The following is a 25,364-nucleotide window of genomic DNA, read 5'->3' as shown; positions in this document are numbered from 1 at the left end:
CCTTACTTTTTAACAATGTGAGCGGCTAATTCTAAGTACGCTCTTGTAAATAGCTAATTCTAATTTAGTGTGAATTAGCATTATTCAATAATGCTAACACTGTTTTCTCTTACTTATTAAAAATGATAGTAGCTAATACTAATACTCTTTTCCGTTGGGTAACAACTATGTGAGGAGTTAATGCTAAGTAGGCTGCTTTTAGAGGCTTATTCTAATTAGGGCTGAATAATTATTAGTAGCTAATGCTAATACCGTTTTCTCTTTCCTTATAACAATATGAGCAGCTAATGCTAATTTGATGTGAATTAGCATTATATTAGTGAGCAGTTAATGCTAAGTAGGCTGCCATTATTAACTAATGCTACTTTGACGTGAATTAGCATTATGTGCTAATACTAATACTGTTTTCCCTTACTTTTTAACAATGTGAGCGGCTAATTCTAAGTACGCTCTTGTAAATAGCTAATTCTAATTTAGTGTGAATTAGCATTATTCAATAATGCTAACACTGTTTTCTCTTACTTATTAAAAATGATAGTAGCTAATACTAATACTCTTTTCCGTTGGGTAACAACGATGTGAGGAGTTAATGCTAAGTAGGCTGCTTTTAGAGGCTTATTCTAATTAGGGCTGAATAATTATTAGTAGCTAATGCTAATACCGTTTTCTCTTTCCTTATAACAATATGAGCAGCTAATGATAATTTGATGTGAATTAGCATTATATTAGTGAGGAGTTAATGCTAAGTAGGCTACCATTAGCAGCTAAAGCTAATTTGAGGTGAATAAGCATTAGTAGCTAACGCTAATACCCTTTTCCCTTGTGTTATAATGATGTGAGACGTTAATGCTAAATAGGCTTCCATGAGTGACTCCTTTCCCTTGCATTATAAAGATGTGAACAGTTTATGCTAAGTAAGCTGCCATTAGCAGCTAATGCTAATACTGTTTTCCCTTTCTTTATACAACTTGAGCAGCTATTGCTAAGTAGGCCACTTTTCTCTGCTAAGGATTTGTGTGACCATGATGGAAACTCTGATAAGCTAATGCTACTAAGCTAATGCTGTTTATGGGCCCTGTTAGAATCAATATTTCATTCTCATTCTGTTGTTTGAGAACAATAACAGAAAAATGTGCACTTGAGAACAAATTTATTGTGACTTCAGCTGTGAATGTACAGTTTGTCATTATTTAAGCTTCCATTTCCAAATGTTAGCTGACACTTTATTAGGTACACTGGTATCTATATCAGGTACACCTGTGACCTAAATGTTCCTGCAAACAGACTCCTTGGAGACCCCTACATAAATATCCATGAACTATCCAGCTAGACTAGTGTGTCTGTCCCTGAAAATATTCCTGCATGTGTGATTGTTCATGTCTCATCTGCAGGAAACAAACAGGAAGTGAGTGAAAGACACGGGAAATGTTTCCAGCTCTTCCTCCTCTATCAGATTTTCTCTCCATACCTGAGAGTGTCCAGTCTCCAGCCTGGATCCTTCAGTCCAGCCGACAGCAGCTTCATTCCTGAGGGACCTGGATGATTGTAGCTCAGGTCCAGCTCTCTCAGATGGGAGGGGTTGGAGCTCAGAGCTGAGGCCAGAGAAGTACAGCCTTCCTCTGTGATCAGACATCCTGACAGACTGCAAACACACAAAACAACAATCTATCTGTCAACAGTTGTTTTCTCTTTGTCACAATAACATCTATCCATTTACATCCATTCAATGTAACTTTATTTATAAGTGACAATACCCAACAGACAACAACAGTCATCTGAAGCTGTTTAACAGTGTAAGGTGACCGCCTCCACTGTGAGCAGCACTTGGTGATGGTGGGAAGAAGAACTCCCTTTGACACAAAGATCCTCCCAGTGAAAACAGGCTCCAGGAGGAGCATCTACCATGACTGGTTGCAGGGTGAGGGGAAAGAGAAGAGATGAGCTCAGAGAGACAAGAACAAAACAGAGAGACAAAAGTTAAGGACATGCAGTAGTGACATATAAAAGCATCAGGAGTGAAAAGTGGGGAGAAGAAAGCAGAGCATCATGGGAAGTCCACCAACAGCCTGAGCCTATAGCAGCATAACTAAGGGATGGTTCACCTGATCCAGCTCGAACTATAAGCTTTATCAAAAAGGAAAGTTTGAAGCTGATCTTCAAAGTAGAGAGGGTGTCTGTCTCCTGAACTCAAACTGGGAGCTGCTTCCACACCCAGTCCAACATAGCCAGGCTTTCTTTGCTGCTTTGACAAAACCTCAAATCCCAGTCAGAGATGATGAGCATCATCACAGTGATGATCATTTCTCTGTAACCCAGGCTTTCTGCTTCAGGATCTGTGCACGCTCACAGAACAAGGAGACCTTTAAACATCATTTCACTAACTGGATGGACTGAGCTCAGCCTACAGATGAACTGGTGCCAGAGATCATAAAGAACATCAAACAGTCAAATTCAACACTTTTAATGGAAATATGAGATTAATGCTGCAGACAATCATGAAGCTGCTGAATTCATGAACATCAAGAATGCAGCGAGTGGTAAAATAAAGATTTGACCTCAGTGTGCTCAGTGTTCCTGTCTATTCCTAACATATTCCTAACATGATAGCTGCACTTTAGAGCTCTAAAACTGGAACTGACACATGTTTAAACTCTACATGTTACTCAGTACATTCAGTTCTGACACTCGCCCACAGTCCAACAAAGGAAACATGGATATCACATCAGTTTGTCATCAAAGTCTAATTATTAGGGCAACTTAACCTGTTATAATCTCGTTAACTCATTAACTGATTAACGTCAGCAATTATTTTAATCACAGTTTTTAAAATCATGATTATTGTGAAAGTGCTCACTGGCTCTGAATATAAAAGCCATGGGTCACAGGAGGGATGTTGATCAGTGCTGGCTTGAAATGGGCGTCATTATGCATCTCAGCCAATGGGAGCATTGAGGGTGGGCCTAATACTACTGCAGCGCTCACATGACCCAGGACAGAAAGAAAGGGGCGGGGACAGAAACATGGAGACAGGTACAGATCTTTGACATGTTCATTTTAAACTGTTCCAGGAGGCAGTGTTGATACAACTAAAGTTATCTGTTGTTGAAGAAGTCGGTCTGAGGAACGTTCTTAGGATCAACAAATGACGGCATGTATGAGCCTCAAGACGCAGCATCACAAGAAGAACACATGAGCTGTAGAAAAAGGAGAGACTACGAAAGCCACGGCGTTACAACATGAACCAGCTGTTGGTCTCTCTGGAGACTACTGGGCGTGGCTGGGTAACCATGGTTACCTGGGAGTTACAGAAACGTGCAGAACATGTGATTCATGTTGCACAGCAGTGGGACATTTGAAATAAAGTCAGCACACTCAGTACAGATAGTGCATCAAATATGATGCTGCTGCCAGACGTCTGCCTTTGAACACGTCCCTGCATCGCGCACAACACCAAGGTTGCCATGGCGATCACAGCTGACAGGGACAAAGTGCACAGCTGGAAGCCTGCAGGTATATTTAACATGATGTATTTCTCAGTGTCCTGTCGGTGTGTGAGAGACAAACAGCCTCTGTATGTGTGTGTAAATACAGCATGAATATGTAGAGGACATGTTTGTGGATATAAGTAAATGAAAGCTCTGCGTCATTTGAATCTTTGACTCTTGTTTCTGTTGCAGGTCTGTGACTGAACTTCTGGGAGGAGAAACGTTGGTTTCATGCTCTGTGATTCTGTGTTTTGTCATCTCTCTCAGGTGATGGAGAGCTCAGATGATGACCCCGCCTACGTGGTCAAATTCAAGTCTACATTCAGAACAGACCTGGAGACACGCAAGCAAAATGCCAACATTGTATATGTGAAAACTGCTGCTGGAGCCAGATTCAAGGAGCTCAAGTGTTTACCCAGATCTTACTGAACTTACTGCAGGAACAGAGGGTTGTTGGAGGGAAACCTGTGGAAGCAACAACATCCGAGCCACCAGAGAAGAAGTTGGCCCTGTTGGTGCTTCATCAGAGTGTGAACAGGAGGAAGACTCAGCTGAGAACAGTGTGGTGGATACAGAGCAGAGCCCACCATCAATACAGAGGCCTGTCCATTAGAGTGCTGCTCCAAACATGCAGCACATGTACTTGGCCACAGCTGCAACATCTGTACCTGTGAAAGCTTCTTCTCTGTTGCTGCTCATATTGTGCAGAAGAAGAGAGTTTCTTTATCATCAGAAAATGTCAATGAGCTTGTGAGTCTCAGCAGCTGGCTCGGTGCAGAGGAGGAAGAACATGTCAGTCAGAGGAAGATAAATGCAGTTCATGTTGTCAACTCAACCTGGACTGTTGAAAGAGTTTTTCTTTGTCTGGTTTCTGACTGAGATTCTCCAAAGGAAATCCAGCACAAACACACACTTCACACACTCAAAGTCCTGCACAGTAAATGAGCTGATGAGCGTTTGTGCTGCTGCCTGATAACAGAACAATAGTTCTGCTGCTTCCTGTTCTGCAAACACACATTTATAAATGTTCACTTGCTGTTGATCAAAGGTATGTTGGTGGCTCTGGACGCTGAGGGAACTTTGTAAAAAACTAGATTAAAGTCTGACTCCATCCTCCATTTAAATAACTCACAGCAACAACTGAATAGCTTTGCCTTTGTGTAGCTGACACTTCATTTTAATGTCCTTCTATTCTGGTTCATCTGGTCTCAGTTTCTATAAGCACACAGGTTTCATCAGAACTCTATGACCTCAGTAATCTTTGCTGGGCCTTAATGCTCTGAACAAAGCTGCACATCACAAGACTAAATAGAAATGAATCAGTCTTTCATTCTCACTGCTGTTTGACTTCAGCTCTCAATGTCCCACCATAACCCATGGAAAGAATTACTGTCCATCCAGGCTGCTGAACATGAAGCTGAAGAAGGTGGAGTATTGTGAGGGCTGATGGAGATGATGATGAGGAATCCAGGAGCAGTGGGTGGATGGCAGCATCAGCATGAAGGATCAGTGTGAGAACACATCATCATCCACAAAGGAAACCAGTCTGAGTGTCTGACGCTCTTGTTAGAAAGACGCAGTCCCAGCAGTTAGCTTGTCTGCTAGTTAGCTGAGAGCTAGCTCACTTGTACATTGAATACCAAACTGTGTAAACCAGGGGTGTCAAACATATGGCCCGTGGGCCAAATCCAGGCCTTGAGATAATTTCATATGTCAAATATTGATGAATTTTCAGGCTTGCTGATAATCAATGTGAGCACGGCTGAGATGTTATTCTGATGAGCAAACCATGTGGCCAAACACTTTAAGAGACAGACTGGGATCATACCATTATGTGAAAGAGGACGGAAATGTCCCATAGACAGCAAGGGTAGTGGTAGAGACCAGTACACAGAGAAATGGGAGCTGTACTGAAATGCAAGCGTGTCAGGAAAGAGTGAAAAGGCAAAATGAGCAGCATCTGGCTGCATTTCAGTGATATTGAAGACCACAAAGCTGAGTGCAACATTTATACAGGAGATATACAGGAGACGCTGAGAGCAGAACTGATAAAATTAGGAGCTGGCTAAAGTGAGACCCATTTTTATTTCCACCCATTTTCCACTGTGGAGGACAAAAGGTTTCAAACTGGTCCAGGTCTTAAACCTCACGTGTTCTTCCTAATAGCAGTAAATGGATAAAAATAAGGCTTTTATGAAAACACTGAATAAAACTTGCTGCCTTTAAAAAGACTAAATGTACAGTTCAGTATTGAATACTACATAAAATAAACTATATATAAAGTGTGTCTGAATGGCAGAGATGCAGAAATATGTGCATGTAGCACAGAGCCACGGCTCAGTGTCTGAATGAGTCTCACAGACCTGAATGTGCTGTTGAAGCCATTTATAATTATAACGTAATTCTTTACTCGTTTGATCTGCTCCTTACCACAAGCCACCAGACGTAGAAGGTTTTGGACTTTTAACTATATTTTCTGAAGTTTTACAACTTTTCTTACTGTTAAAAACCTTGTTATGGCCATTCATGCTGTACAAAGTAATTAGACATGTGTGGTATCTACAGAAACGTCAGAATCTCAGCTAAAAGGTCACAAAACCATCTCAACAACCACCAAACAGCTGAAACAGCAGGTGAACAGATCACACAAAAAAGATGTAAACACAAATCCCCCTGATCATCTGTTTTTTAAACATGAAGTGTAGTTTTGGACGTTCATTTACTGCTGGTTCAGTGAATTTTGGTTGGACAGTGATGAAACCTGCAGCCTCAGAATCTGTGAGAAGTCTGCTTTCAGCTCGCAACTGCATTGTTGTGTTGTGTGGATCCACCTCTGCAAACTCATCACTGTTCCACCATCATGTTTCTACTGAGACAATAACAAAGGAAGCAGTTCCCAGGAACTACTTCCTGTCTTGTTAACATAACAGTATGTTGCCCTTCAAAACACCTCCACTTCTCCTCTTATTAGAGGGCTGCCTTATTATTAATCTGCTAATTCTGTCAGTTGATGAAAGAAAAATGCTTGATCTCACCTGAGAGTTTCCAGTGTACAGTGTGGACTCTTCAGTCCTTCAGACAGAAGCTTCACGCCTGAATCCTTCAGGTTACTGTTACTCAGGTCCAGCTGTCTCAGATTAGAGGTCTGAGAGCTGAGACCTGAGGCCAGAGCTTCACAGCTTCTCTCTGACAGGTCACAGTGACTCAGTCTGAAAAATAACAGATAAACAATTACAAAAATAAAACACTTATGTTGAAGTGTAATGAGATACTATTATATTTAGCAATATTTCATCTTGTTTTGTCAGGAAACTGAGCACTGATGCAGAGCAACATGTGGAGAGAATCAGAGGAGAAGAAGTGAAGAGAGAACAGCAGTAAAACAACACTGAATTGTTCAGTGTGCTTTTGATATCAACAGAATGTGTCAAACTTCTTTATTTTGTATTTGTTTTAGTAGAATTGATGATTATCACTTAGATAACAACCACAGGCCAGGTCTAAATTGCACTTTGGTGACAGTTACACCCAGAAATATTTCAGAAACGTGGACAATTTGTGCTCCATTGTATTCAGTATTGAACAAACTGAGTACCGATGACCACTTAATATTTTTGATATTTCATTGGAGTTGTTCCACCTGATCTGTGTTAACTAGAATAAACATTTAAAAGCTAAAGCTATGATCACATATGTACTTACAGAGCTTTGTTGGAGGCTTTGACCACTGACAGCAGCCTCAGAAGAGCCTTTTTAAAGGCTCATGTTCTCACTTAGATCATTTATTTCTACTTACATTTCATTCTGGGAAAAATGGGGATTACTTTGAAAATGGGAACTATTTTCCCCAAAAATCAGCCCTGGATTAGTAAATCACTCCAACATGTTCTCAGGCAGAAGAAGCTGTCTTGTTATGAGGGAGAGAAGAAAAGCAGCTAAAATCAGGTGTAAAAGTAAAGCAGAGGATGAGCTGAATAAAGGACACTCAAGGCTGGCTTGGAAAGGAATGAAGTCCATGGTGGGGATGCAGAACAAGGAGCAAAGATGAATGTGATGCTGAATCAGCAGAAGACTTGGACTCATTGGATTCCAGCTTTTTTTTTTATTGACATTTTAGAATCACTATACAATACCATCAACTTCAGCTATCTTTCAGTACATATATTTTTTTATTTTTTTCTATATTTAAACAACTAAAATATCCATACAATAAGAATGAAAGAAGAAGAAGAAAAGAAAAAGAAGCAAAACAGGAAACAACAAACAACATAAATAAAAAATACATAAGGAAAAAGAAAAAGGAAAGAAAAATAAATAAATAAATATAGGGAGTGTGTTTTTGTTTCCATTAATGTAACTAATTTTTCCTGTAGTCTTCTAGTAGTTAACAAAGTCAAAATCTAACGCAAAAGCAAAAACTGGCCTGCGTTTTCTAATGTAGTCCATCCATTTCTTCCATCGTGATACAAACAGGTCCCTCTTGTAGTTCACATCTGCTGTCATTTTCTCCATTCTGTAAATGTCCAGTGTGATGTTCATCCACGTGTTCATAGCTGGGCTCTCTGAAGAAAGCCATTTGTTTGTGATGGCTTTTTTGCCTGCTGCCAGTAAAATATTAAACAAGTATTTATCGTTCTTTGTCCATCCTTCTGGCATAAGTCCAAAACGTAGAGTTTTACTTTCCAAAGGTAAATATCTTCCAAATGTCTCTTGTATTGCTGCATGTATTCCCTTCCAATAAGTTTTAATAACATGACAGTCCCAGAAAATATGATAGTGATTTGCATTTGTATTTCCACAATTTCTCCAGCAAGCGGGAGGGTTACCTTCATAGTGAGATTTTTGGCGAGGTGTAATAAAATATCTTATCAGGCATTTCCACCCAAATTCCCGCCAGCTCTGTGAGCTGCTACATTTCCATTGATATACCCATATTGTTGTCCATTCTTCCTCCTTTATCTCTATTCCTCCCTCCATTTCCCATTTTGTTTTGATATACAAGGTTGAGTGTAATTTCATATTTGTTAATCCTTTATAGAGGTCACCTATAATACCTCTATTTTTATTTGAACTGCCCTTTTAAATACGTCTAGCAGCTGTTTACTCAATTCAGCCTTAGCTTTTATCGTTTTATTGACAAAATGCCTCATCTGTAGACATCTATAAAAATCCTGTGTTTCTAATGAATATTTATCTTTCATTTTATCAAGACTAATTAGTCTGCCTTCCTCCATTACCATACATAAAGCTGTTAATCCTTTATATGTCCAATCTTTGAATCTGGTGTCCAATTTATTTGGAGCAAAATGTGTGTCATATGCACACCACTTAAGAACTGCTATATCCTCTTCTAGTTTATATTCTTTTATTACTGTTTCCCAAATTTTAAAAGTCAACTTGATCCATGGATTTTCAATAGTTTTTATTAAATTTTGCAAGCTTCTGTCTGCTATAATAGCTTATATGGGGATGGAGGTCAGACTCTCCTCAATAACTTTCCATTGAGCGTCATATGAAGGATTACATCAGCATATCATAGGCCTTAATTGTGCTGCCCAATAATATTCCCTAAGAGAAGGTAAGCCCCACCCCCTTTTCCGTTGTTAAGTTGTAGGGTTTTAAATCTAATTCGGGGCCTTTTTCCTTGCCATATGTATCTTGACAAAATTTTATCCCATTCATTAAACTGTTTCTGGTTCATTTCTATTGGTAATGTTTGAAATAAATATAATAATTTAGGAAGAATATTAATTTTAATTGAGTCTATTCTCGAATATAAACTTAAATATGGAATTAGATTCCATCTCGCTATATGTTCCTTAATTTTTTTCTGTATTGGTAAATAATTTCGTTCTAATAGTTCTGTAAGATCCTTCGGTATTATGACTCCTAGATATTTAAAGTACTCTGTTTGCCATGCTAATTGATACTTATTTTTAATTTCTTCTGATGGAATATAGTTGTACTTAAGCAATTGTGTTTTACTCATATTAACCCTATATCCAGATAGTCGACCAAAGTATTCAAATGATTGCATTAATTTAGGTAAAGAGTTTGATGGTTGACCCAAAAATATTAAAATATCATCTGCATAGCAGGCTAATTTATGCTCCTTTTAATGGATATTAATACCTTCTACTTCTTTATTTTGTCTTATATATTGAGCCAATGGTTCCAGATATAACGCAAATAATAATGGTGAGCACGCACAGCCCTGCCTTGTTCCTCTTTGCAGCTTAATACTATTTGATAGGTAGCCATTAATTTTAATCCTTGCCGTAGGGTTATCATAACGTGCCTGTATTGTCTTAATTATATTTTCGTGAAAGCCAAATGTATGCAAGACTCGGTAAAGAAAATTCCAATTAACTGAATCGAATGATTTTTCTGCATCGATACTGATTATCATTGCTTCTTTTTTATTCTTTTGAATATGATTAATAATTTGTAATGTCCGTCGCACATTATCTTGTATTTGGCGCTCTCGAATAAAACCTGTTTGATCATTATGAATTAGATTAGGTAAGAACTTTTCTAATCGTCGAGCCATGATAGATGTAAACAGCTTGTAATCTGTATTAAGAACAGATATTGGTCTATATGACCCACATTCTAATTTATCCTTGTTTTCTTTTGGGATGGCAGAGATAATTGCTTCTTTCCAGCTCGAAGGTACTTGAGCCTTCTTTAGGATCCAATTCATTGTTAGAAGCATCACTGGTATTAATTCTTCTTTTAGCTCCTTGTACCATTCTGCCGTATATCCATCTGATCCTGGAGATTTATTTATTTTTAACTTTACTTATTGCTATTCTTAGTTCCTTTTCTGTTATATCTTCAATCAAAGTTTTATTCTGTTCTTCATTCAGTACTGGTAAATCAAGAGAATTTAAAAAACTGTTAATTTCAACTATACTACTCTCTGTGTTATTAGCATACAGAGTCTTATAAAATGTTTCAAATGCACTCTGAACTTCTATTGGTTTATTTTTTATTAGTTTTGTCACTGGATGTGAACTGTAATATCTGCTATTTTCTTTTTTAGTTTCCAGGCTAATACATTCTTTGCTTTTGATCCTCCCTCATAATACCTTTGTTTAAGAAACATTAATTTTTTTAAAAATTTCATATGTGGTCAAATCATTTATTTCATTTCTTGTTTTCCTAATTTCCTTCAATATATCCTGAGATGTTTTTCTTTCATGCCTTTTCTCTAATTCTTATTTTGTAGCTCTTCTAATTTCTTATTTCTCATATTTTTCTTATAAGAGGATATTGCTATAATTTCCCCTCTCAGGACAGCTTTTAAGGCATCCCACAGTATAGGAGGAGACACCTCACCATTGTCATTAGTTTCCATATAGAAGTGAATCTCTTTCTTAATTTGTCCTTTAAAGTGAGGATCATTCAGTAAGCTTGAATTTAATTTCCAATTATTGAGTTTTGGTTGCACGTTTAAATCAACAGACACGTATACTGGTGCATGATCGCTTAACTCTATTGCTCCAATTGCACAAGTGTTTATTTTATCTTTATTTTTCCCAAAAGTTATGAAATAATCTATTCTTGTGTATAACGAGTGCGGTGAGGAAAAGTATAATCCCTTTGGTAGGGATGCAAGTCTCTCCATATATCAATTAGTCCCACCTCCTTCATCAATGTATTTATATTCTTAATTAATGTTTTAGTATTCTGTGCTTTTCTATTGGAAATATCTAGCTTTGGTTGTAGATGTTTATTTAAATCTCCTCCGCAAATTAGGAAACCTACTGTCTCTGTTACCATCACATCTATGATTTTCTTAAAGAAATAAATATCGCTTCCAGGGGGTGCATATATATTTAACAACGTGACTGGGTTCCCCTCAATGTTTCCCCTTACCAAAATATAACGTCCCTCTTTATCACTTATCTCGGATATTTTTTCAAAGAGTAATTTGCTTGATAACAGGATAGCCACTCCTCTCCTTCGTCCAGTTTTATAGGAAGAGGAGAAACTGTTGTATAACCCATTCTTTTCAGTTTTTCATGCTCCTTACAGTCTAGATGGGTTTCCTGTAGATACACTATTTGTACTTGTTCTTTCTTCATTTTAGTTAAAATTTTATTACGTTTAATTGGATTCGACAGGCCATTTACATTATATGATATGATTTTTACCTTATCTTTAAGCATACCCTTACTATTTGAATATTATTAATGTAACAACGACATGTACCATCAGACCACTCCCTGAACATACATAAGCAAATGTTAATATTAACATTAAAGCTGTATAAAACAACAGCTACAGAAATAAGCTTTATTTGGTCAAAGAAAAATAAAAGAAAAAAAAAAGACTTCCAACTGTGGGGTCCCCGATATGACCCTAAGTAAGCCCCGATAAAAGAGGGGGCTTCGAGGGGGGCCTCTCTCACCTCTATGTGAGACAGGGCCTTCCTTAGCCAGCAGGCCAATGTCCATTCTACTAATAGCATAGGTAGCACGTCCGCCTATTTTCAATTTCTGCATTGCCACTTCAGTATATTATTTCGAGATACGAAGTCTTTACCAGTGTATATGGCTATAGCTTGATTCCAGCTTTGATATCATTGATTTCAATGAAGAGCTTTGTGATTGTAGCAAAGGGCTGGTAGCTCTGAGAGTCCCACTGATGAGGCGTTTGTGAAGGTTCGCAGTTATCTAAAGAGCTTAGAAAAAAAGGCATCTGGACTTCTTTAAGTTTCTTGAAGTCGTTTCGCCTTTCACCTCTCATCCAAGAAGCTTCTTTATTTCTAGGGTCAAATGGTGGAGAGTCCCAGATTAGCCTGTGTGCAAACAGACTTCAGCCATATGAGAGTGAGTGTGAGTGAATGAGAGCACACACAGGACACTCTGATCTCTGAATGTGTGTGACGCAGTGAAAAAGAGGATTGTACTGGATATACTGTGACTGACAAACAGAGTTTAAAGAGAAAGGTGTTTGGATTAAAATGGATTATGCTAAAGTGAACGTGCTAATGAAATCTGAACTGAATGAAATGTGAAGTGAAGATAATTCAGATGTAAAAGAGAGAAACTGATAATAAGGTGGGGCTGGAGATCAGTGAAGGGCATGTAAACACCTGATTGGTTGACTAGATATCAGATCGACAGTTTCACAGTTTTCCCTGTGGATTATAACTTTAAGAAGATGTAACATTCATCAAGGAATCCTGCTCTCCGGATTATTTCCATGAACACTGAGCTGGATCACATCTACAGTGCTGGAAGTGCCCGTCTCACCACCAACCTCTCTGTGCACATTCACTTTTCAACCCTTTGTGAGACACTAAAGGTGTAAATCTTAGTATTTATCTATGTTAGTTTGAACACCTCTAATAGGTTGGCTTAGTCTTTCCAAGTCATATCTTCCCTTAGATCTGCGGTCCAGGCTCCTAAAATCATCCTAGTTTAACAAGCACTACAATCTAGAGGACAGCTGCACTAACAGGTGTGACTGATGAGATCTGACCTGCAAGGATACTCATGTTTATGTATATCAGGACAAGCAGGGAAGACCTGGACATCAACTCTGTCAGGCTGCCTGAGTCCTCTCACCCACATCAGCTCAGAACTCTGCATTATCTACTGAGTCAGACTCAGAGGATCAGGGATCAGAAATTCTACAAAGAGTAGAACCAGACTTCCTGTATAGAGGTGTGTGGGCCTACTGATCCACAGTGTCAGCACAACTTTCACATCATATTCATCTCAGCACAACTAAAACATGTGACTGACCTCAGAGTTTCAAATCGACATCGTGGATTCTCCAGAAGAACACACAGCTGCTTCACTCCTGAATCCTGCAGGTTGTTGTAGGTTCCACTCAGGTCCAGCACTCTGGGATACGAGGGGTTGGACTTCAGCGCTGCTGCCAGATAATCACAGCTGATCTCTGACAAATCACAGTCTTTCAATCTGTAAAAAGAATGAAAGATGTAAGTTTATTAGACAAAGTGTGAGCTTGAAATCATTCAGTGTTTCATCATCTGTTCAGAGCTGAAGAAGGTTCAGAATGTAGAAGTTTAGAAAATGGAAACTCCAAACAGCTGAAGCCAACAGGAAGCAGCTTCAAACAAACAAGAGAAAAAAATGAATTTTTCACATTGAAGTCGTACATTTATCATAAAGTTGTCAAGTTTTGCCGTGTGAAATAAAAAAAACTGAACAGGAATCCTCAGAGTTGAACCCTCTGCACAGAGGTTCAGGTTCCTCTTCAGGTCCCAAAGTGCAGAACAACAAGGTTTCAAACAGCTTCGTTCCAGCAGCATCAGCCACAGAAATGCAGAGATGATTCTTTGGATCTCTTGGTTGTGTTGTATGATGCTGTGTTTGCATATCTGGTGTCTGTGTTGCTTTGTGAGGACGGATCATTTACTGCAGCTCCAGATAAACAGAGCTGGACCTGAACCTGGTAGCTTCACTTAGAAGACACTTGTGACGGGAACGTCAGGTCAAAAAAGTGCCCCTCCGACAGCCAAACCCATCTGTTCTCTGATTGGATAGTTACATTTGTGATTGACATGACATTGACCAATCAGATGAAAGGAAGAAAAATAGGGTCAAAATTCGTACTTGTAACTTGCAGGTTTTTTTTTTTTGGCTAAGTCCACACACAAATCTTTTTTTACACACACACAAATCTTTTTTACACACACACAAATCTTTTTTTACACACACACAAATCTTTTTTACACACACACACAAATCTTTTTTACACATACAAATTTTTTTCACGCACACACAAATTCTTTTTACACATACAAATCCTGATTTACAAGTACAAAATATTTATGACCACATTTTGAGCCCATACAAATGTTCTGCAGACGAGTCCATGCGCTCACAACAAAGCTCAGTGTGGACGACGCTGTGCACGCTCCAATGCTGATTGGTTAGAAAGTAGGCGGGAACAGGGAAGAGAGCGACAGCAGTGTTCAGCACAAACACGAAGGATCAAAGAAGAAGAACATGACAAGCTCAGATGGAGGCTGCAGTGGACACTTTTCATTGTTTTAACACTCGCTTTCACTTCAGCTTCACCAACATTAGCACAAGCAGAGCAGCCCACTGACTGCGTGGCCGTGACGGCGCCCCCTGGTGACTGTAAACCACTACAACATGTAGACAGCCGTCTGCTGCTCATTTCTTTGCCACCATCACAGGAGCTTTTTATCATGTTCTACACTCTCATTGGTTCTTTGTGTGCTTGTTTTTTAGAACAGTAGTCATTGTGATTGTTCAAAGAAGACAGTCAGCTGTGACTAAATGTAGCTCCTACAGCAGTGATTGGAATAACTACTGAAGCTAATCCAGTATCAAAGCTCAGGAATCAGCAGCTCCCACCTCGTTTTCTTTGAACAACTATTTTTAGCTGCTGTGTTTTTGTGTTTCTGCGGACCTCAGACATCCTGCTGCTCTGGAGAACTGAAGCTCTAAAGGCTTAAGCCTTTATCTCCAAGAAACAAAGCTGATCATGGAGACCCAGCAGGTCAGCTGATCTGTGGACAGCACCAGCATCTTTAAGTAAGTCTGAGAGGTGAGCAGTCTTTGGAAGCCTTTACTGTCTGATAGTCTCAGAGCAGGATTTGGATCATTATTTGGCTTTTCTTCTATTGTTATGTTTAGTTTCTGCTTCACAGATATTCTCTGAGATGTTCTTTGAAATGTTTCCCACTGTTGGACAAACTTTCACAGTTTCTTCATAAAGGAGATCTCCTGTGCAGTCCATCTGTGATAATATGTTAAACACTGAATTATGATTCATATCTGAATGTACTGACTGTTAATTATTGATGAGAACATAATCAGTAAATATAAATATGTTTGAGTTTGGCTTTGATGAATCAGAATAAAAGTAATAAAATAATGATTTTGGAGACAGGCCGAACTCAGGCCAGCTGACAGCCTGTGTACAAACAGACTTCAGCCATATGAGAGTGAGTGTGAGTGAATGAGAGCACACACAGGACACTCTGATCTCTGAATGTGTGTGACGCAGTGAAAAAGAGGATTGTACTGGATATACTGTGACTGACAAACAGAGTTTAAAGAGAAAGGTGTTTGGATTAAAATGGATTATGCTAAAGTGAACGTGCTAATGAAATCTGAACTGACTGAAATGTGAAGTGAAGATAATTCAGATGTAAAAGAGAGAGAAACTGATAATAAGGTGGGGCTGGAGATCAGTGAAGGGCATGTAAACACCTGATTGGTTGAGTAGATATCAGATCGACAGTTTCACAGTTTTCCCTGTGGATTATAACTTTAAGAAGATGTAACATTCATCAAGGAATCCTGCTCTCCGGATTATTTCCATGAACACTGAGCTGGATCACATCTACAGTGCTGGAAGTGCCCGTCTCACCACCAACCTCTCTGTGCACATTCACTTTTCAACCCTTTGTGAGACACTAAAGGTGTAAATCTTAGTATTTATCTATGTTAGTTTGAACACCTCTAATAGGTTGGCTTAGTCTTTCCAAGTCATATCTTCCCTTAGATCTGCGGTCCAGGCTCCTAAAATCATCCTAGTTTAACAAGCACTACAATCTAGAGGACAGCTGCACTAACAGGTGTGACTGATGAGATCTGACCTGCAAGGATACTCATGTTTATGTATATCAGGACAAGCAGGGAAGACCTGGACATCAACTCTGTCAGGCTGCCTGAGTCCTCTCACCCACATCAGCTCAGAACTCTGCATTATCTACTGAGTCAGACTCAGAGGATCAGGGATCAGAAATTCTACAAAGAGTAGAACCAGACTTCCTGTATAGAGGTGTGTGGGCCTACTGATCCACAGTGTCAGCACAACTTTCACATCATAGTCATCTCAGCACAACTAAAACATGTGACTGACCTCAGAGTTTCAAATCGACATCGTGGATTCTCCAGAAGAACACACAGCTGCTTCACTCCTGAATCCTGCAGGTTGTTGTAGGTTCCACTCAGGTCCAGCACTCTGGGATACGAGGGGTTGGACTTCAGCGCTGCTGCCAGATAATCACAGCTGATCTCTGACAAATCACAGTCTTTCAATCTGTAAAAAGAATGAAAGATGTAAGTTTATTAGACAAAGTGTGAGCTTGAAATCATTCAGTGTTTCATCATCTGTTCAGAGCTGAAGAAGGTTCAGAATGTAGAAGTTTAGAAAATGGAAACTCCAAACAGCTGAAGCCAACAGGAAGCAGCTTCAAACAAACAAGAGAAAAAAATGAATTTTTCACATTGAAGTCGTACATTTATCATAAAGTTGTCAAGTTTTGCCGTGTGAAATAAAAAAAACCGAACAGGAATCCTCAGAGTTGAACCCTCTGCACAGAGGTTCAGGTTCCTCTTCAGGTCCCAAAGTGCAGAACAACAAGGTTTCAAACAGCTTCGTTCCAGCAGCATCAGCCACAGAAATGCAGAGATGATTCTTTGGATCTCTTGGTTGTGTTGTATGATGCTGTGTTTGCATATCTGGTGTCTGTGTTGCTTTGTGAGGACGGATCATTTACTGCAGCTCCAGATAAACAGAGCTGGACCTGAACCTGGTAGCTTCACTTAGAAGACACTTGTGACGGGAACGTCAGGTCAAAAAAGTGCCCCTCCGACAGCCAAACCCATCTGTTCTCTGATTGGATAGTTACATTTCTGATTGACATGACATTGACCAATCAGATGAAAGGAAGAAAAATAGGGTCAAAATTCGTACTTGTAACTTGCAGGGGGTTTTTTTTTTGGCTAAGTCCACACACAAATCTTTTTTTACACACACACAAATCTTTTTTACACACACACACAAATCTTTTTTACACATACAAATCCTGATTTACAAGTACAAAATATTTATGACCACATTTTGAGCCCATACAAATGTTCTGCAGACGAGTCCATGCGCTCACAACAAAGCTCAGTGTGGACGACGCTGTGCACGCTCCAATGCTGATTGGTTAGAAAGTGGGCGGGAACAGGGAAGAGAGCGACAGCAGTGTTCAGCACAAACACGAAGGATCAAAGAAGAAGAACATGACAAGCTCAGATGGAGGCTGCAGTGGACACTTTTCATTGTTTTAACATTCGCTTTCACTTCAGCTTCACCAACAACAGCACAAGCAGAGCAGCCCACTGACTGCGTGGCCGTGACGGCGCCCCCTGGTGACTGTAAACCACTACAACATGTAGACGGCCGTCTGCTGCTCATTTCTTTGCCACCATCACAGGAGCTCTTTATCCTGTTCTACACTCTCATTGGTTCTTTGTGTGCTTGTTTTTTAGAACAGTAGTCATTGTGATTGTTCAAAGAAGACAGTCAGCTGTGACTAAATGTAGCTCCTACAGCAGTGATTTGAATAACTACTGAAGCTAATCCAGTATCAAAGCTCAGGAATCAGCAGCTCCCACCTCGTTTTCTTTGAACAACTATTTTTAGCTGCTGTGTTTTTGTGTTTCTGCGGACCTCAGACATCCTGCTGCTCTGGAGAACTGAAGCTCTAAAGGCTTCAGCCTTTATCTCCAAGAAACAAAGCTGATCATGGAGACCCAGCAGGTCAGCTGATCTGAGGACAGCACCAGCATCTTTAAGTAAGTCTGAGAGGTGAGCAGTCTTTGGAAGCCTTTACTGTCTGATAGTCTCAGAGCAGGATTTGGATCATTATTTGGCTTTTCTTCTATTATTATGTTTAGTTTCTGCTTCACAGATATTCTCTGAGATGTTCTCTGAAATGTTTCCCACTGTTGGACAAACTTTCACAGTTTCTTCATAAAGGAGATCTCCTGTGCAGTCCATCTGTGATAATATGTTAAACACTGAATTATGATTCATATCTGAATGTACTGACTGTTAATTATTGATGAGAACATAATCAGTAAATATAAATATGTTTGAGTTTGGCTTTGATGAATCAGTATAAAAGTAATAAAATAATGATTTTAGAGACAGGCCGAACTCAGGCCAGCTGACAGCCTGTGTACAAACAGACTTCAGCCATATGAGAGTGAGTGTGAGTGAATGAGAGCACACACAGGACACTCTGATCTCTGAATGTGTGTGACGCAGTGAAAAAGAGGATTGTACTGGATATACTGTGACTGACAAACAGAGTTTAAAGAGAAAGGTGTTTGGATTAAAATGGATTATGCTAAAGTGAACGTGCTAATGAAATCTGAACTGACTGAAATGTGAAGTGAAGATAATTCAGATGTAAAAGAGAGAGAAACTGATAATAAGGTGGGGCTGGAGATCAGTGAAGGGCATGTAAACACCTGATTGGTTGACTAGATATCAGATCGACAGTTTCACAGTTTTCCCTGTGGATTATAACTTTAAGAAGATGTAACATTCATCAAGGAATCCTGCTCTCCGGATTATTTCCATGAACACTGAGCTGGATCACATCTACAGTGCTGGAAGTGCCCGTCTCACCACCAACCTCTCTGTGCACATTCACTTTTCAACCCTTTGTGAGACACTAAAGGTGTAAATCTTAGTATTTATCTATGTTAGTTTGAACACCTCTAATAGGTTGGTTTAGTCTTTCCAAGTCATATCTTCCCTTAGATCTGCGGTCCAGGCTCCTAAAATCATCCTAGTTTAACAAGCACTACAATCTAGAGGAGAACTGCACTAACAGGTGTGACTGATGAGATCTGACCTGCAAGGATACTCATGTTTATGTGTATCAGGACAAGCAGGGAAGACCTGGGTCCTGTTCTTCGTACTTCGCTTACTACATCCAAGATCAAACCATCGCGCTAACCGTGAGCTCGCTAATCCGGTTCCCCGAACACGCCTGCTGTTGACGATTAGTACAGCTGGACGCAGTAATGTGACATCACTGGGTGTCGTAAAAGGGGCTACGCATCGATAGTAGAAACATTGATCGGCAACCCGCTGATTGGTCGGCGAAAATGTCGAAGGGGCGTGCTCGGTATTTTCCGGCAGCAGAGCAAGAACTCATGAGTGAGGGATTTCAGGAGTTTCAGAGTTTAATTAAAACGCAAGAGAACACTGCAAAGGCTGCAAAAGCAAGGAGAGAGGGCTGGCAGAAAGTTGCTGACAAATCAAACTCGTAGGTAATTTAATAATAATAATGGATTGGGTTTATATAGCGCTTTCCAAGGCACCCAAAGCGCTTTACGATACCACTATTCATTCACTCCCACATTCACACACTGGTGGAGGCAGCTACGGTTGTAGCCAGGCTGCCATATCGCGCCATCGGCCCCTCTGGCCAACACCAGTAGGCGGTAGGGTAGATCTATCATATGACACTATATTGTCCAATATCATATGGCATTATATTATATTATAATATGTTATATTATATCCCCTTTCACATTAGAGCCACAACAGGACCCACAAGAACATGGGAACAAGTAAAAGTGGAATACAGGAGTATTCTACAGAATGGTAATATTTATCTCTTAGATTGCTTTGCGTCTCTTGGCAAGGTAATACTGGCCTGTAATACTCTGTTAGTTTGTTCATAACAGCAACCAAGAAAAGGGCAGAGGAAAAAAAGACAGGTGGTGGTCCTGCACCCCCTCGTCAACAAGTTGGTTAAGTAAATAATACCCTCACGGGAATATCGATATCTCTCAATGAGCACACTGTCGCGCTGAGCTAAAGGATCCTGTCTGTCCCGCAATATACGCTGAATTCTGACAACTCTCCTTATCAATCCTGCACCTTCCGCAATGGGTTGGTCGCGTATACGGACAGGACATGGCTGCGACAGACTTCCCAAATCCACCTTCGCTTTTATAGCCGTGGTCTCTCATCTTGATTACACGAAGTAATTTACAATTACTACTGTGAAATATGAATTACATCTGTAATAATCACATACATGTAATAGAATGTTAATAGTACATTTCCCTTTTTTAGGGAATGACCTGTATGTATCTGTGTGACATCAATAAAAGGATCAAGTGCTGCATTATCTTTAGTTACATTGATAATATTTATTTATGGTGAAACAGTGGTAAAATATCGCTGTTGCTTTCGTATACATGAAGCGGACATACCTGCGTGGCCGCGATCTAATCCTGTTTACATAAAGTAAACCTGCTCCCGAGCAGGTTTACGCTTACGGCTCTGTTGCTATGACAGCAAGTCCCGGATGAGCTTCGGGGAACCGAACGATCCAGGATCACGCGAAATCGTCAACAATCTAATCCAGCTAACTTACTTAGCAAGGTACGAAGAACAGGCCCCTGGACATCAACTCTGTCAGGCTGCCTGAGTCCTCTCACCCACATCAGCTCAGAACTCTGCATTATCTACTGAGTCAGACTCAGAGGATCAGGGATCAGAAGTTCTACAAAGAGTAGAACCAGACTTCTTGTATAGAGGTGTGTGGGCCTACTGATCCACAGTGTCAGCACAACTTTCACATCATATTCATCTCAGCACAACTAAAACATGTGACTGACCTCAGAGTTTCAAATCGACATCGTGGATTCTCCAGAAGAACACACAGCTGCTTCACTCCTGAATCCTGCAGGTTGTTGTAGGTTCCACTCAGGTCCAGCACTCTGGGATACGAGGGGTTGGACTTCAGCGCTGCTGCCAGATAATCACAGCTGATCTCTGACAAATCACAGTCCTTCAATCTGAATAAAAAATGAAAGATGTAAGTTTATTAGACAAAGTGTGAGCTTGAAATCATTCAGTGTTTCATCATCTGTTCAGAGCTGAAGAAGGTTCAGAATGTAGAAGTTTAGAAAATGGAAACTCCAAACAGCTGAAGCCAACAGGAAGCAGCTTCAAACAAACAAGAGAAAAAAATGAATTTTTCACATTGAAGTCGTACATTTATCATAAAGTTGTCAAGTTTTGCCGTGTGAAATAAAAAAACTGAACAGGAATCCTCAGAGTTGAACCCTCTGCACAGAGGTTCAGGTTCCTCTTCAGGTCCCAAAGTGCAGAACAACAAGGTTTCAAACAGCTTCGTTCCAGCAGCATCAGCCACAGAAATGCAGAGATGATTCTTTGGATCTCTTGGTTGTGTTGTATGATGCTGTGTTTGCATATCTGGTGTCTGTGTTGCTTTGTGAGGACGGATCATTTACTGCAGCTCCAGATAAACAGAGCTGGACCTGAACCTGGTAGCTTCACTTAGAAGACACTTGTGACGGGAACGTCAGGTCAAAAAAGTGCCCCTCCGACAGCCAAACCCATCTGTTCTCTGATTGGATAGTTACATTTGTGATTGACATGACATTGACCAATCAGATGAAAGGAAGAAAAATAGGGTCAAAATTCGTACTTGTAACTTGCAGGGTTTTTTTTTGGCTAAGTCCACACACAAATCTTTTTTTACACACACACAAATCTTTTTTACACACACACACAAATCTTTTTTACACATACAAAGTTTTTTTCACGCACACACAAATCTTTTTTACACACACACAAATCTTTTTTACACATACAAATTTTTTTCATGCACACACAAATTCTTTTTACACATACAAATCCTGATTTACAAGTACAAAATATTTATGACCACATTTTGAGCCCATACAAATGTTCTGCAGACGAGTCCATGCGCTCACAACAAAGCTCAGTGTGGACGACGCTGTGCACGCTCCAATGCTGATTGGTTAGAAAGTAGGCGGGAACAGGGAAGAGAGCGACAGCAGTGTTCAGCACAAACACGAAGGATCAAAGAAGAAGAACATGACAAGCTCAGATGGAGGCTGCAGTGGACACTTTTCATTGTTTTAACACTCGCTTTCACTTCAGCTTCACCAACATTAGCACAAGCAGAGCAGCCCACTGACTGCGTGGCCGTGACGGCGCCCCCTGGTGACTGTAAACCACTACAACATGTAGACAGCCGTCTGCTGCTCATTTCTTTGCCACCATCACAGGAGCTTTTTATCATGTTCTACACTCTCATTGGTTCTTTGTGTGCTTGTTTTTTAGAACAGTAGTCATTGTGATTGTTCAAAGAAGACAGTCAGCTGTGACTAAATGTAGCTCCTACAGCAGTGATTTGAATAACTACTGAAGCTAATCCAGTATCAAAGCTCAGGAATCAGCAGCTCCCACCTCGTTTTCTTTGAACAACTATTTTTAGCTGCTGTGTTTTTGTGTTTCTGCGGACCTCAGACATCCTGCTGCTCTGGAGAACTGAAGCTCTAAAGGCTTAAGCCTTTATCTCCAAGAAACAAAGCTGATCATGGAGACCCAGCAGGTCAGCTGATCTGTGGACAGCACCAGCATCTTTAAGTAAGTCTGAGAGGTGAGCAGTCTTTGGAAGCCTTTACTGTCTGATAGTCTCAGAGCAGGATTTGGATCATTATTTGGCTTTTCTTCTATTATTATGTTTAGTTTCTGCTTCACAGATATTCTCTGAGATGTTCTCTGAAATGTTTCCCACTGTTGGACAAACTTTCACAGTTTCTTCATAAAGGAGATCTCCTGTGCAGTCCATCTGTGATAATATGTTAAACACTGAATTATGATTCATATCTGAATGTACTGACTGTTAATTATTGATGAGAACATAATCAGTAAATATAAATATGTTTGAGTTTGGCTTTGATGAATCAGAATAAAAGTAATAAAATAATGATTTTGGAGACAGGCCGAACTCAGGCCAGCTGACAGCCTGTGTACAAACAGACTTCAGCCATATGAGAGTGAGTGTGACTGAATGAGAGCACACACAGGACACTCTGATCTCTGAATGTGTGTGACGCAGTGAAAAAGAGGATTGTACTGGATATACTGTGACTGACAAACAGAGTTTAAAGAGAAAGGTGTTTGGATTAAAATGGATTATGCTAAAGTGAACGTGCTAATGAAATCTGAACTGACTGAAATGTGAAGTGAAGATAATTCAGATGTAAAAGAGAGAGAAACTGATAATAAGGTGGGGCTGGAGATCAGTGAAGGGCATGTAAACACCTGATTGGCTGACTAGATATCAGATCGACAGTTTCACAGTTTTCCCTGTGGATTATAACTTTAAGAAGATGTGACATTCATCAAGGAATCCTGCTCTCCGGATTATTTCCATGAACACTGAGCTGGATCACATCTACAGTGCTGGAAGTGCCCGTCTCACCACCAACCTCTCTGTGCACATTCACTTTTCAACCCTTTGTGAGACACTAAAGGTGTAAATCTGAGTATTTATCTATGTTAGTGCAAACACCTCTAATAGGTTGGTTTAGTCTTTCCAAGTCATATCTTCCCTTAGATCTGCGGTCCAGGCTCCTAAAATCATCCTAGTTTTACAAGCACTACAATCTAGAGGAGAGCTGCACTAACAGGTGTGACTGATGAGATCTGACCTGCAAGGATACTCATGTTTATGTGTATCAGGACAAGCAGGGAAGACCTGGACATCAACTCTGTCAGGCTGCCTGAGTCCTCTCACCCACATCAGCTCAGAACTCTGCATTATCTACTGAGTCAGACTCAGAGGATCAGGGATCAGAAATTCTACAAAGAGTAGAACCAGACTTCCTGTATAGAGGTGTGTGGGCCTACTGATCCACAGTGTCAGCACAACTTTCACATCATAGTCATCTCAGCACAACTAAAACATGTGACTGACCTCAGAGTTTCAAATCGACATCGTGGATTCTCCAGAAGAACACACAGCTGCTTCACTCCTGAATCCTGCAGGTTGTTGTAGGTTCCACTCAGGTCCAGCACTCTGGGATACGAGGGGTTGGACTTCAGCGCTGCTGCCAGATAATCACAGCTGATCTCTGACAAATCACAGTCCTTCAATCTGAATAAAAAATGAAAGATGTAAGTTTATTAGACAAAGTGTGAGCTTGAAATCATTCAGTGTTTCATCATCTGTTCAGAGCTGAAGAAGGTTCAGAATGTAGAAGTTTAGAAAATGGAAACTCCAAACAGCTGAAGCCAACAGGAAGCAGCTTCAAACAAACAAGAGAAAAAAATGAATTTTTCACATTGAAGTCGTACATTTATCATAAAGTTGTCAAGTTTTGCCGTGTGAAATAACAAAACTGAACAGGAATCCTCAGAGTTGAACCCTCTGCACAGAGGTTCAGGTTCCTCTTCAGGTCCCAAAGTGCAGAACAACAAGGTTTCAAACAGCTTCGTTCCAGCAGCATCAGCCACAGAAATGCAGAGATGATTCTTTGGATCTCTTGGTTGTGTTGTATGATGCTGTGTTTGCATATCTGGTGTCTGTGTTGCTTTGTGAGGACGGATCATTTACTGCAGCTCCAGATAAACAGAGCTGGACCTGAACCTGGTAACTTCACTTAGAAGACACTTGTGACGGGAACGTCAGGTCAAAAAAGTGCCCCTCCGACAGCCAAACCCATCTGTTCTCTGATTGGATAGTTACATTTGTGATTGACATGACATTGACCAATCAGATGAAAGGAAGAAAAATAGGGTCAAAATTCGTACTTGTAACTTGCAGGGGTTTTTTTTGGCTAAGTCCACACACAAATCTTTTTTTACACACACACAAATCTTTTTTACACATACAAATCCTGATTTACAAGTACAAAATATTTATGACCACATTTTGAGCCCATACAAATGTTCTGCAGACGAGTCCATGCGCTCACAACAAAGCTCAGTGTGGACGACGCTGTGCACGCTCCAATGCTGATTGGTTAGAAAGTGGGCGGGAACAGGGAAGAGAGCGACAGCAGTGTTCAGCACAAACACGAAGGATCAAAGAAGAAGAACATGACAAGCTCAGATGGAGGCTGCAGTGGACACTTTTCATTGTTTTAACATTCGCTTTCACTTCAGCTTCACCAACAACAGCACAAGCAGAGCAGCCCACTGACTGCGTGGCCGTGACGGCGCCCCCTGGTGACTGTAAACCACTACAACATGTAGACGGCCGTCTGCTGCTCA

General features: G+C 40.2%; 1 protein-coding gene across 1 annotated transcript in view; it reads right to left on the bottom strand.

Annotated features, from left to right (window-relative positions):
- Positions 1–837: 837 nt before the first annotated feature.
- The window catches only part of LOC143416079 (NACHT, LRR and PYD domains-containing protein 12-like), a 28,129-nt gene continuing 3,602 nt past the window's right edge, over positions 838–25,364 (bottom strand). Inside the window, exons 2-7 of the mRNA XM_076881455.1 lie at positions 24,067–24,246; positions 20,927–21,106; positions 16,368–16,547; positions 13,244–13,423; positions 6,521–6,694; positions 838–1,642 (exon numbers count right to left, since the gene is read on the bottom strand). Of these exons, the coding sequence (XP_076737570.1) occupies positions 1,450–1,642; positions 6,521–6,694; positions 13,244–13,423; positions 16,368–16,547; positions 20,927–21,106; positions 24,067–24,246 (1,087 nt within the window). The 3' untranslated portion in view covers positions 838–1,449. The remainder of the gene's footprint in view (positions 1,643–6,520; positions 6,695–13,243; positions 13,424–16,367; positions 16,548–20,926; positions 21,107–24,066; positions 24,247–25,364) is intronic.

This window comes from Maylandia zebra, unplaced genomic scaffold, assembly GCF_041146795.1.
Source record: "Maylandia zebra isolate NMK-2024a unplaced genomic scaffold, Mzebra_GT3a scaffold11, whole genome shotgun sequence".
NCBI classification, from domain to species: Eukaryota; Metazoa; Chordata; class Actinopteri; order Cichliformes; family Cichlidae; genus Maylandia; species Maylandia zebra.
This window is presented reverse-complemented; position numbering and strand designations above follow the sequence as displayed.